Raw genomic sequence first — 13,825 nt, 5'->3', positions numbered from 1 at the left:
AAGGAGAATTGAGAGGTGCCTGGGTGGCTCAGTCAGTTAAGGGTCTGACTATTTCTGCTTAGGTCATGATCCCAGGGTTGTGGGATCGAGCCCTGCATTGGGCTTCTTGCTGACAGCATGAAGCCTGCTTGGGATTCTCTCTCTCCCTCTCTCTCTGTCTCTCTGTCTCTCAAAATAAATAAATAATTAAAAAAAAATAAAGAGAATTGAAGTAGCTAAAATGAGTAAAAACTATGGGTTGTTTAATGTGTCATACCAATGTTCTGTGTAAACATGTTTTCATCTAGGAAACTTTTATCATATCTTATTATGGTTGTACCATATATTAGAAAACATTGTTTTCTCTCTCCGTTAATTCATTTTTTTTTTTAATGTGTGACTACAAAATGATCAACTCTAATACTAATGTCTTAATTCTGTAAGGGAAAAGTCATGTGGAATGGACACTCTTAGCTTCCTGAACCAAGAAACATCACAGTAAAATTCATCCTCATGGGTATAATTAAGGGAAAAATACCTCTGAACAGCTTGAATATTCAAAGATTTGAATACTCAAAAGAGAACGACTCAAGTCTATACATGGGGCAATATATGGTTATTTTCTACTCATTAACTCATAGTTGTAAATTTTACTATAGATAGTCATCTGTTTTTAACAACAACAACATGTTATAATAATGGATAATATACTCATATCCATAATGGATAATGGATGTTATAATAATGGACAATATATGGATATCCATATGGATATATGGATAGTATATAAGATTAATACTTATTTTATTTAAATCTTTAATGATTATAATGGCTATGGATCAAGCAATACATTACAGTATATCTTCACATAATCATCACATCATCAACCAGCATTACCTTCCATGCATTGAGTATCTGTGACAAGCCAGGCACTAGAAGACACTTGTGTGACTAATAGTTATCAGAGTAAATTAACAGGGTTAAGGTCATTATAGTCATTGTATTAATAATAAAACCAAGGTTTGAAGAATTTACTTAACTGTGCATAGTCATTATGCTAATAAGCAATGGAAACGGGACCCTAATTGAGAGACACAAAGCCAGGACTCTTCCCACTACAACATGTCCTACAAACTTAGTCAAGCTCTTCATCTGCGCAGCAATCTTTCTTAACATCTCTTAATCCAACAATCTTCAAATTTCAGATGATATGCCACAAAAACAGACACTCAAATCAATGGAACACAATAGACAACCCAAAAATGGACCCACAAACATATGACCAACTAATCTTTGACAAAGCAGGAAAGAATATCCAATGGAATAAAGACAGTCTCTTCAGCAAGTGGTGCTGGGAAAACTGTACAACAACAGGCAGAAGAATGAACCTGAACCACTTTCTTACACCAGACACAAATTTCAGATGATAACTCGTGAATCCAGAAATTAATTCAGTGGCTCTTGATCATAAAGTTTTAATGATGGAATAGGATAGGAAAAATTAGGGTAGGTCATAAAAGAAACTATAAGTTAACTATATATGTTAAAGATAAAAATAGTTTTTAAAACTTTTGTTTCACTTGTAAATGGGTATATATGTATGCATGTGTACATGAGCTGCAGTGTAGTTGTGTATTTGTTTTACTGTGGGTCTTGGTTTAAGAAAAAAAAGTTTGAAAAATTCTGTACTAGTATTTTGTTTTCCAGACTATTCCAAACTTTAATTCTTTCCTCAGGTCCCTGGCCTTTCCAGTGCTGTGTTCTTGACTTTTCTTCCTTCCTTCTTTCTTTCCTTCCTTCCTTCTTTCCTTCCTTCCTTCCCTCCTCTTTTCCTTCTTTTACTCATCTCAAAATCAAGTTTTTGGGAGCCTACAAGGTACATTAACATCACTACTAGGGATAGAAATACATTGATTAAATAAGACAGTATCCTGTGTTCATAGTTTATGATCTAGTTAACAAGGAAAATGAAACATCCTCATTTTCCTATTTCTTTTCCTGAAATCTTTTCATATTCATCTTACTTGGAGAGGAACCCCTTCCTAATAAAGTATAATCTTGTACCTATGCTTTGAATCTGACAATTTCTCACATATTGAACTGTGTTCCATCCACTATTTTTTCCATTTATTGCCTCGCCATACATTTTTATTCCACTTGCCTCTCTTCTACACATAAACACAATCAGTTCACTTCCATCCAAAAATCAAACAAACAACCTGTGCCTGCCTGTCCTATAGCTATACATATTACATATTTTTCTTTCACATACAGATGATTTAATTGGACTGATCTTCACTTATTGCCTATACTATTGGACATTTATTCCAGAGAAATAAAAATTTATTTTCACACAGTAAAACTTGTACATGAATGTTCACGACGGTTTTATTCATAATAGCCTCAAACTGGAAACAAGCAAAATGTCCCTCAGTAGATGAATGGTTAAACCAATTCTAGCACATCCATAACATTCAATACTACTCAGAAATAAAAGGAATAGATTTTACTACACATCACCATATTGATAAATCTCCTTGAATTTCTAGGGAACTATGTTGAGCAAAAGCCCAAAACAAAAGGTAACATACTATATGATTCCACTTATGGAACATATTGAAATGACAAAATTTTATAAGTGGAGGAAAGATTAGTGATTCCCAGGAGTAAGGGGTGGATGGAGTTGGAGGAAGGCGGCTATGGTCATGAAAGGGCAACATGAAAGATCCTTGTAGCATTGGAGCTGCTCAGTATCTTGATTGTAGTAATAGATAAGTGAGTATATTCAGATGATAAAAATTATATATAATATATATATATACACACAAATAGATAAGTGAGTATATTCAGATGATAAAAATTATATATACATATATATATATATATATATATATATATATACATATATATATATATATATATATATACACACACAAATGAGTACAAGGAAAACTGAGTAAGATTAGCAGACTGTGTCAATATTAATATTCTGATATCAGACTATCGTTACAAAATATTACCACTGGGGACATCTGCGTGCTTCAATCAGTTAAGTGTCTAACTCTTGATTTCAGCTCAGGTCATGATCTCATGTTTCCTGAGTTCGAGCCCCGTGTCAGGCTCTGCTGACAGCACAGAGCCTGCTTGGGATTCTCTCTCTCCCTCTCTCTCTGCCCTTCCCTTGCTTGTGCACATGTTCGTTCTCTGTCTTTCTCTCTCTCTCTTTCAAAATAAATAAACGTTTTTAAAAAAGTAAAATTTATTTAAAAATGTTACCATGAGGAGACACTGGACAGAGTGTACAAGGGATATTTCTGCATTATTTCTTAAAACTAGGTGTTAATCTACAATTATCTCAATAAAACATGTAATTAAAAACTCCTAAATACTCACTAAGAAAACAGTTAAATAGATTATGATGGATTCATAGACTGGAATACTACACAAGTCCTTTTAAAAATATGTATATTTACTATGCTCCTGTGGAAAGGTAACAAGGAAGAAATAATTGAAAAGAGGCACATGGCCAAAAAATATGTAAAGTAATATCTCTTTTGTGTAACTATACGCACATTCACACATTTTTTTTTAAACACAGAAACTTTCTAGAAGAATTTGAGGAACTTTCAATTTTCATTTCATACCTTTATGTTGAGTGATTTTTAAAATCATGAGTAGGTACTCCTTTTCTAATTCTAAAAGCTCATTTTAATATACTCAATTTTACCCATAATCTCCCTCCTCCAAAGGAAAACAAAACAAAAAACAGAACCAGTGTAAAATGCTATCTGGTTATCAAACTCACTTAAAGTGCAATTCAAAATATTTGTTAGATGGAAAATTAGATTTAAAAAAAAAAACATAGTTATAAAGCAGAATGCACAGGTACACACAACTTTATGTAGAAAGAAAAGAAGTAGAATAGGGTAAAGGTAAGAGACTTTTCCATCATATGTCCCTCTCTGCTCATCTCCTGGACGTTTAGATCGGCCTGCCCAATTACATATCCAAGCACATACGTGATTTTAAATTGTCTAGTAGCAACTTTTTAAAAAGTAAAGAGAAACAGGTGAAATTCGTTTTAATAACATTTTATTTAACCCAATATATCTAAAATATTATTTCAACATGTAGTCAGTACAAAAATTATTATTAAGATCAATGTAAAAAGTTTATATTTTTGTTTTGTATGCTAATTCTTCAAAATGTGCTGTGTGTTTTACATCTACAGTCCATCTCAATTCAATTCAAGATCTTTCAAGCCCTCAGCGGCCACCTGGTGGTGACAGGATGGGACAGTGCAGCCTTAGATGTATCCCACTGTAAATGGGCTACAGTAAACTACTTAAAGCTGCCAAAGATGGGAAATCTTAAGGAACTCCACTTTCAACTATTGTTCTTCAACTATAAAGATAAGGGAGGGAAATCTACTTTAAAAGGCAACTACAAATTATGAAGGAAAAAAGGAAAGGAAAGGAAAGGAAAGGAAAGGAAAGGAAAGGAGGGGAAGGAGGGAAGAAAGGAAGTGTCGTTTAGGGAGGGGGAAGAAAGATAATTATAGAAATCTCCCTAGATCGTTACGGTGGATCTCCAAGTTTTGAGTGAGCCACGAAATCTCCAAAATCTAAGAGAGCCTAGACTCGCGCAGCCACCCCTTCAGCCCGCGGGCCCCAGCGTTTGTCCTAAAGCCCGGCCTCGGCCGAGAGGCGCCCGGCTCCGTTTGCGCTCCCCGCTCCCACAGCTCTGTGTCGCCTCCCGCGCCACCTACCCCAGCTTTGAGGGGCTCCGGCTCACCCACGAGCGGCTAAATCCCTCGGCTGGGTTGGAAGACAGCGCGCAGAGACTCCAAACAAAGCGTAACCACGACAACAGCCAATCCCAAGGAAGATGGACCGGTCTTTTCTTACCGGTGCCCCAGTAGGACAAACTGTCTCCGCTCGAAATTGGAACGAAAGCTGCATCTCAGGAGTTGGACGAGGAACTTCACATCTTTTCCAGGTAAGTTTTAACATTTAAACACTTTTAGAAAGTATTTAATAAAGAAACATTTTGTTACAATTAGCCAAGAGGAGGTAGCCTGACCTTTTAACTGTTTCTGATCTATATTTATTACTTCCATCTAGAGAATGTTCATTTGTCCATGTATAAACTGGTCCTGCCACTAAACCTTAATCTTGAATAGTGATTTGTGGGGCGGAAAGTGTGGAAAAGAAGCCAATAAAGCCGTTGCTTTACACGACAGCAGTTTATTTTTAAAAGGAAAAGTAAATAAGTCAATTATCACTCAATGCCTATCAAAAACCTCTCAATGTATAGGGTGAAAATATTTAAAAATTCTTTTCTGGAATATGTTTTACTGTAAAATATTGACAGTGACACCCACTATTTTCATACAAAATTTTAAGCTTAAGTATATATCATGCTATTTAATTTTAACTTTAAAATTCATCTAAGTTTCTTTTTTTGTGGAGCAAATACGTAGTGTACAAAATGTGAACTTTATTTTAGTTAATAACAGGTATTTCTGATTTTATTTTTTTTAAGTTTGCAAAGTATTAAATTCCAAGAGGAAGTGTCTAAGCATAATTGTAAAAGATATCTGACATACGATAAACTAAACGCAAACATTTCACTGAGCCTTTGAAAGAAAATAGACTATTTCCTGGTAACAACTAACATTGCATCAACACAAGAATGAATAATAAACAATGAGAAGTAAGGAGATTTTTGATATTAAAAAACACTGTGCCTCACTCAAGAACGGTAATGATTTTGAAAAATAAACTACCTCTGGTTTCAAATCTAATTAAAAGTTAGGATATTTTTTATTATCAAAATCCATGCTCAAGTGCCATTTTTTCTTTTGTTTTTAGTTTAGTTTTGTTGCAAATTTGCAGACTATTCAAATTCTTCATTGAAAACACTCAGGCTATCGAATCATATTGAAATTCACATGTAAAAATCTTAAGATTGGTTTTATTTGTAATTATGAAACTATTCATGCTTTTCTTAAAAAATATCAAATCCATTAGTAATCAATTAATTTCCAGAACTAATTTTAAATAGCTAACTTAGTAGTCAACTTATTTGAATGTAATGTCTAAATTGCTTTTTTTCTTAAATCTTACCCTGGCAAACAAACTGATTAGCAAAAAAGAAAAATATTTAGAGTTCTTCTGAGGATAAATTCATCCATGGTGCATGTTACTACACCTATTATATTCTTATGTTATTTTTTACCTTGGAAGAAAACTGACAACCCTATCAATTAGTCATTACTTAGCTGTCATTAATTAATATCACGAATTAAGAAATAAAATACAACAATTATCTCAAATAGTTACATATTATGTTTTGTGTGTTTTGTTTTGAGAGAGAGAGAGAGAGAGAGAGAGAGAGAGCAGGGGAAGTGCAGAGAGGAGACAGAGAATCAGAAGCAGGCTTCAGGCTCTGAGCTCTGAGCTCCGAGCTGTCAGCACAGAGCCCGACCTGGGGCTGGAACCCACAAACTGCGAGATCATGCCCTGAGCTGAAGTCGGCTGCCTAACCAACTGAGCCAGCCAAGCACCCCAAATAGTTACAGATTATAAGTCAATTTAACTTGAAACTATTGCTTAACGGGGTGCCTGGGTCTGTCGGTTAAGCCGACGACTTCGGCTCAGGTCATGATCTAGCGGTCTGTGAGTTCGAGCCCCGCGTCGGGCTCTGTGCTGGCAGCTCAGAGCCTGAAGCCTGTTTCAGATTCTGTGTCTCCCTCTCTCTGACCCTCCCCTGTTCATGCTCTGTCTCTCCCTGTCTCAAAAATAAATAAAACGTTAAAAAAATTTTTTTAAAGAAACTATTGCTTAACTATGCAGCATTTAACATAAATTTATTTCATTGCAATCTTCCTAGAAAGCATAGTCTAAAATTGAGCAGGTTAGTTTGTCTGTAACATTTTAACCTGCATTTTTTTTCCTTTTTAATACATAACTTTCTTTTCATTAAATTCTGCTCTTGTTTTGAAAAGTATCTGAGTGATTGTATTTATAGCCAATTGACCTAACACAATATATTTCCCTTAGAGAGCACATAATATTCATTGAGGAAATAAAAGGATGAAAGAGAACTATTTGTTCTTCTGATATTTAACAAGGAAAGATTTCTTTGGAAATGTTAGTTGAGTAGTGAGATTACTTTAGTTTAAAAACATTGTTCAACAGTTGTCTTAGTTTTTATTCAACAGTGATAAAATTTAAATATCCCAGAGTATCATTATAGTACTCAAATAGCTGCATACCAAGTGTTTGTTTTATTTTCTTGAGGATGACTATTGAGTAATAATAGTTTTAATATGTGACCTGTAGTGTTGGATTCTTAGACCTCTGCTTCTCTTTTTCCATTTAAAGACTATTGCGGACTCTCAAGTTCCTCCTCTAACCCTTTTGGTGCTCTCTGTCTGCAGCTGACATGACTACCTACTTGAGTTCATCACTTTCCTACAGTTCCCATCCCATTTCCCAACCTCGTGTGCACCTCCCTTTTATCAGATTACTATTCTAGGGGCACCTGGGTGGCTTAGTTGGTTGAGCATCCGCCTCTTGAATTTGGCTCCTGTCATAATCCCAGGGTCATAGGATGGAGCCCTGCCTTGGGCTCAATGCTGAGCATGAAACCTACTTGAGATTCTCTCTTTCTCTCTCTCTCTCTCTCTCTCTCTCTCTCTCTCTCTCTCTGCCCTTCTCCCCTGTTCACACTCTCTCTTTCTCTCTAATATATTTTTTCAAAGAAAAGATCACTGTACCATAATAACATTTAGCCCAGTACTAGATTAAGTGCTTTACAAACATAATGTTGTTTAACACATCATATCTTGTTTTTACAACATCCCTTTGATGTTCCTATAATCTACATTTGCAGATGATGACATGGGGGCCTGGAAAGAGTAGCAAGAAAGTGGTTTATATCTATGGGTTTGACTCTCAGCTCTGCCAAATATTAACTAGGTGAACTCACGAAGGTTATTTTACCTTCCTGAGTCTCTTTGGTCATTGACAATCCTGGGGATAAACTTTGATGGTCAAGGCAACCCATATAAATGACATATTGTAAAACATGGCATAATGTTGCTAGCCCAAGTACTTAAGCTCTATAAGACCTGGTTTCAAGTGTTGTTTTGGGCTTTTTCTAACATCCCACTGCTGGCAATTCTACCTCCTGTTGTTTCTTTCGCATCCTGGTACTGTTCTCCATCCCCACAACTATCTTGTACTTTAGACTACATTCATTTGTTGTGAACTAGTACATCAGCTTCATAAAGTATCTCGCTGTCTTAGGTTTCTTTTCTAATTTGACTTCCACGCTGATGATGGAAATATGGTTTCCAATACCTGCAGAAAAATAAAAGTCATTTCTTAGCAAAGCGTACCTGATCTTTCACAATCTTTGCTGAATCTACTTCTCCAGCCTTATTGTTCATCTCTTGCCATTCGACCCATGCCCCCACACCCTTCATTGTAAAGCTTGTGAACACAGTGTTCCATCTGTCTTGAAATCTTCCTTTGTCTACCCCCTTTTTGTCTGACTGGGACTTTTTTTTTTTTTTCCAACGTTTATTTATTTTTGGGACAGAGAGAGACAGAGCATGAACAGGGGAGGGGCAGAGAGAGAGGGAGACACAGAATCGGAAACAGGCTCCAGGCTCTGAGCCATCAGCCCAGAGCCCGACGCGGGGCTCGAACTCACGGACCGCGAGATCCTGACCTGGCTGAAGTCGGACGCTTAACCGACTGCGCCACCCAGGCGCCCCGTGACTGGGACCTTCTTAAGCATCCTTCAAGGATTATCTCAAATTTATCTTCTCTCTGAAACTTCCCAGTTGTGCTTATTCCCTATCCCCACACCTCAAACACAGAATTAAGAGTTGGCCCCAGGTTTTGATATTTGACTCCCTGACAGGTTGTTTATTCATTTTTTTGCCTCTGTCTCCTGGCACTCAGAAGCAACTTAAAAATGATAATAAAAAGTAATTAGACTATTACTTAACTAGTGAAAAATGACACCTATGAATAGGTAAATCATTGTAAATTGTCTTCCCCTGTAGCTTTAATACTACTAATAAATATCTCAGCTATTGGACCATTAATTAACTAATCAGGAAATGAACAAAAGAAATGCCACACCAGGACCTTATTTTTTGATTAAGTTAAAAACAAATTATCTGTCTATAGTAAAATAATGACAATAATACAAAGTTCTTTCACTACAAATATTTAAATAAGAACTTGTGTATCTTTGTGTTAGCACGACTTTATTTTCATTGATGTTGTTTCCAGTGTGTGGGGCTTGTGACTGGAAAGATCAGCATATGACCATCCCCTGTTCTCATTCTGTGCAAATATGGCTACAGTCTTCCTTGACTTGTTGCTTAGACACCCTATTTGTTGTCTTCTAACTCTTTGACGTGAACTGCTTGCTGTGATCTGAAAGTTTGTATTCCCCCACACTTCACATGTTGCAATCTTTATACACAATGTGATGGTACTTTTTCGAAAATGGGACTTTTAAGGGGTGATTAGGTCATGGGTTGATCCATCATGTGTGGAATTAGTGCTCTTATAAAAGAGATCCCACAGAGCTCCTTAGCCCCTTTCCCCACAGGAAGATACAAGAGGAAGTTTGAAACCTGGAAGAAGGCTTCCAGCCATGCACGCTGGCACCCTGATCTCAGACTTCCAACCTCCAAGACTGTGAGACATAAATTTCTTTTGTGTATAAGCCACCCAGTCTGTGGTATTCTGTTAGAGCAACCCAAACCGACTAAAACACTGCTGTTTTGAAGGTACCATGAGCAGCCTTCTTACCAAGTTGGCTGACTTTGAGAATATTGCATTCTTACCCTTTTTACCTCTATGTCATGCAACATTATTTTAGAAAATGTTTCCTCTATTGATTTCCATGAGATCATACTTTCCTTATGTTCTCATTTTGTAGAAGTCTGCATTAAAAAATTGAAATTCCTAATGATATCATTGTTTATTATCAAATCTCTGCTCACTTTTATCTGTAGTCAATCCCACTCTCTTTCATTCATTTCCATGACATCAGCTCCCTGTGAATAATTCCCACATTGCCTATGATATCTATTTACTTGCACTCCATTTCCATTGGTTAACCACAAGATATATTAGGAGATATCTTCTTCTAATTCAAACTCATTTACTAAAAATGAAATTTATAATTTCCCCCCAATTTCTCTATTGCCAGTGATTATCACTATTCTTTTATTTACCCATCCTACAGGAATCATTCTGATTATCTCTGATTCTTTCTTTTTCATGGTAACGCATCTTGAAACTGTATCCAAGCCTTCCATTTCTCCCTATAATGATCTCTTACAATGCCCTTCCCTAGCTGCTTGGTATTTTGTTTGGCTCTTTTCACCCTAATTCAATTCTTTCCTTCATCTTGGGCACATAGTTGACTCCACCTCCATTGAGACCTAAGTATGTGCCAGCAGAATATGTACAGAAGAGAAGTGTGCAACTTTCATCCCACTTGATTAAAAGATGCTTGCTGAGTTTGCTCATCCTCCTTTCCTTTCTTTTTTTTTTTTTTAAGTTTACTTATTTATTTCTTTTTGAGAGACAGAGCATGAGCAGAGAGGGGCAGAGAGAGAGAGTGAGACAGAGAATCCAAAGCAGGCTCTGTGCAGATAGCAGAGAGCCTGACATGGGGCTCGAACCTGTGAACTGTAAGGTCATGACCTAAGCTGAAAGCAGACGCTTAACTGACTGAGCCACCCAGGCGTACCCCCTTCCCCCATTTCCTTTCTGCTGGCTATAAAGCGTGACCCTGTGAACAAATCTGAGAGCCAGATATGGAATAGGCTGGAGCAAGCCCCAAGTCTCTAAGATGATTTCCTAGAAAAGAACAAGTTACCCACCTTGGACTGAAAGAGAAATAAGCTTCAGTTTATTTTTGTATTTGCATCTTTTGATAAAGCATTTTAGCCCTGATTCTAACATACTAATTATTACCAAATCAACGGCCAAATCTTTGTCTCTCGATACTTCACACCAGAGTTACTTCAGTGTTCTTGTTCACTAGTCTACTTTCTCTTTCTCATTCACAGAGGACCAGGACTTTAGCCCTGAGAACTTATTTAGGCTGTAGGAGAGCATCCCAATATTCTCCTAGGCTGAAGTAAATAGAAGTGAAGCCACAATCATATACCTACAGCATACAGAAACTACTACCACCTACATCATATACCTTCACATACCTACAGCAAATAGAAGTGAAGCCACAATCATATACCTACAGCATCTTAGGGAGAAACTGAAATAAAAACCAGTTAGTCTTTCCAACTGATTCTTCTATCCAAACAGGCCAGACACTGAAGGAATCTAAAAATAAGACTGGAGGACAGAAACTGGAGAAACTAAATGGCAGTAGGAGACTTCAAAGAAGATGATAGAAGACAAAACCTGGAGAGACTCCTTCAGCTGGAAAGAAGAACTGTGGAGTTTTAGGGAGGAATGTGACCTCAAGTGAGAGTAGGGAGGGGAAGTGTGTAGACTCTAACCTAGACATCTCTTAGTCCTCAACTTTTCAGGGCATCCTTCAATTCAACAAATAGATCTTAGCAAATAGAGACAAGTAGCTTCAAATTAGTCTTATTAAATCTGCTTTCATCATCTTAATTATACACTGCATGTGCTAAAACGCTGTAAACTAAGGTACTAGGTAGAATTGAAACAGTGAAGGAAAATAGAAAACCCAGAAACATGCCCAAGAAAATTTAAAGCATTCATATCTAATAAAGCACCAAAAACCAACGGTCTAGGAGTTGACTTTCCCATAAAAGTTTTAGGAAACTAAATTAAATAATTTTTAGAGAATTTTTTAAGTTTATTTATTTATTTTGAGAGAGAGAGGCAGAAAGAAAGGGAAAGAGAATCCCAAGCAGGATCCACACTGCCAGCACAGAGCCCAATGTAAGGTTTGATCTCAAAAACTGTGAGATCACAACCTGAGCTGAAACCAAGAGTCAGACGCTCAACCCACTGAGCCACCCAGAGATCAAGAGTCACATGCTCTACTGACTGAGCCAGCCAGGCACCCTTAAATAAGTAACTTTTAATTAACACAGCCGTAAGTTGGTTTTATTCCTTCCATTGTACACTAAACTAAATTATGCACTAATAAAATAATCTAATTCATCTATTCATTTATTCATTCAATAGATATCTATTGAGTAGCTACTATGTGCTAAACTCTGGGAGTATACTGGTACACAAGACCTACTCAGAGGTCTTACAGAGACCTCACTGAGGAGTTGACATTATTCTGGAAAAAAGGGAGGGACAAGCAGAGGTGAAGGAAAGCTTCCCAGCAAGGAAGGTGTGTTAAAATAAGAACAAAATAAAATATATTACTTTCTGAAAACTGCAAGAAGTTTAGTAAGGTGCCTATTGGCGTGTTATACAAATGCCAATTTGTTATACAAATTCTTGTTCTCAACTCCCTGGTGCACATAGAAAAGACAGACCTCATTTCAAGATGTCTTCAGCATGTCCCTAGATTCTGGAGGGTGGAGGGGAATGTTACATTGACAACTGGTATAAGAAGAAAAATGTGTAAATAAATGATGTGAATAGGCAGAACTATTTAAAGTTGCACTGTGGTGACTTAATAGTAAAAGTTGTGGTTATCTTTTCAGAAACACCAATATCTGGAGGGAAAAAGAATGTTAAGAAAAAACAAAATATTAATTTTTAAATACCTTCTTAATCTCATTAATGGAGCTTTCTTGGTAAGACTCTTTATAATTATTTAGTAAAGAAAATGTAATGCATTTTTATTGGCAATCACAAAAATATAATCGACTGTCTTTTCTGTAGGTTCTTGGACTTTTATTATTGGGATTTGGTGCATGGCTTTTATTAGATAGAAATATTTTCTTCACAGCTTTGGGTATGTATCTATTTTTCTTTTGCTCTCTTTGTGAACTCAGGCATTCCATTTTAAATAATTGCATACATGATTTATTCAGCAGGTGGCAGTATTTCTCTAAACTTCATTGAGTATTGTTCAATTTTTTTTCCCTATGAAGCTCTTTGCCAGTTGGTTTTAGAAACATCTCTAACTAATAGGACTTAAAACCAAGACCATAAAGGAGAATGAATCTGGTGAGAGAGAACTAGGAACTTTGGCTGGACGAGAGCTATGAGAGAAATGGAAGACTGGATTGTTCTAATAAACTCTGGATGAAAAGATAATGGAGATCCACATATTTGATAGTGCCCAGGTTAAATAATTTCTTTTAAAACTCAATTACCATCTGCTCTCACCATCACATGGTTACAAATAAAATATAATATTATCCAAAATGAATAAAATAATTAAATGCAGGTGACTTGATAAAAAAAATCTTGCCATTTTGTGGTATGCTGTGGTCACTATGGACTGAAGTTTAATAGGCTAAAGATTATTTTTATACACATCTCTTTGGTGGGAGGGAAAGAAGCCACAGTTTCAAGTGCTCAATAGCCAGATGCAGCTGTTGGGTATGGCTACCTTATGAGACAAGTGCAGATTTAGATTATATCCATTACCTCAGTGAGTTTTATTAAACAGTACTGTTAATCCTTAAAAATATGACAAAAAGCAGGCCAACGTCTTTCTTAGTGGATTTCAAGTAAGATAAAATATGTTTATAGGAAAATGAAAGCTGAGTAAAAAAGTTTAATAGGTAATAAAGTGCTACAAAGTATTGAACAATTTAAACTTCAACTACACCTAAGTGCCTAGTAACTTTATTCTCTTCCATTTGCATACTTTGCTTATGGAAAAGTATTCATGA

The 13,825-nt window shown here is 36.3% G+C and overlaps 2 protein-coding genes across 6 annotated transcripts in view; one reads left to right on the top strand and one right to left on the bottom strand.

Moving 5' to 3' along the window:
* LRRIQ1 (leucine rich repeats and IQ motif containing 1) overlaps positions 1-4,824 on the bottom strand; it is a 210,589-nt gene extending 205,765 nt beyond the window's left edge. For all 5 annotated transcript variants that reach the window (XM_045463931.1, XM_045463933.1, XM_045463934.1 and 2 more), the window contains exon 1: positions 4,748-4,824. The gene's annotated coding sequence lies outside the window, so the exon portion shown is untranslated. The remainder of the gene's footprint in view (positions 1-4,747) is intronic.
* A 97-nt stretch (positions 4,825-4,921) lies between these two features.
* Positions 4,922-13,825, top strand: part of TSPAN19 (tetraspanin 19) — a 32,784-nt gene continuing 23,880 nt past the window's right edge. Inside the window, exons 1-3 of the mRNA XM_045464899.1 lie at positions 4,922-4,977; positions 12,683-12,775; positions 12,864-12,936. Of these exons, the coding sequence (XP_045320855.1) occupies positions 12,710-12,775; positions 12,864-12,936 (139 nt within the window). The 5' untranslated portion in view covers positions 4,922-4,977; positions 12,683-12,709. The remainder of the gene's footprint in view (positions 4,978-12,682; positions 12,776-12,863; positions 12,937-13,825) is intronic.

The sequence above is a fragment of the Leopardus geoffroyi genome, chromosome B4, assembly GCF_018350155.1.
Source record: "Leopardus geoffroyi isolate Oge1 chromosome B4, O.geoffroyi_Oge1_pat1.0, whole genome shotgun sequence".
In the NCBI taxonomy this organism is placed as follows: domain Eukaryota; kingdom Metazoa; phylum Chordata; class Mammalia; order Carnivora; family Felidae; genus Leopardus; species Leopardus geoffroyi.
Note: the sequence above shows the minus strand (reverse complement) of the source record. Positions and strands in the feature narration are given on the sequence as shown.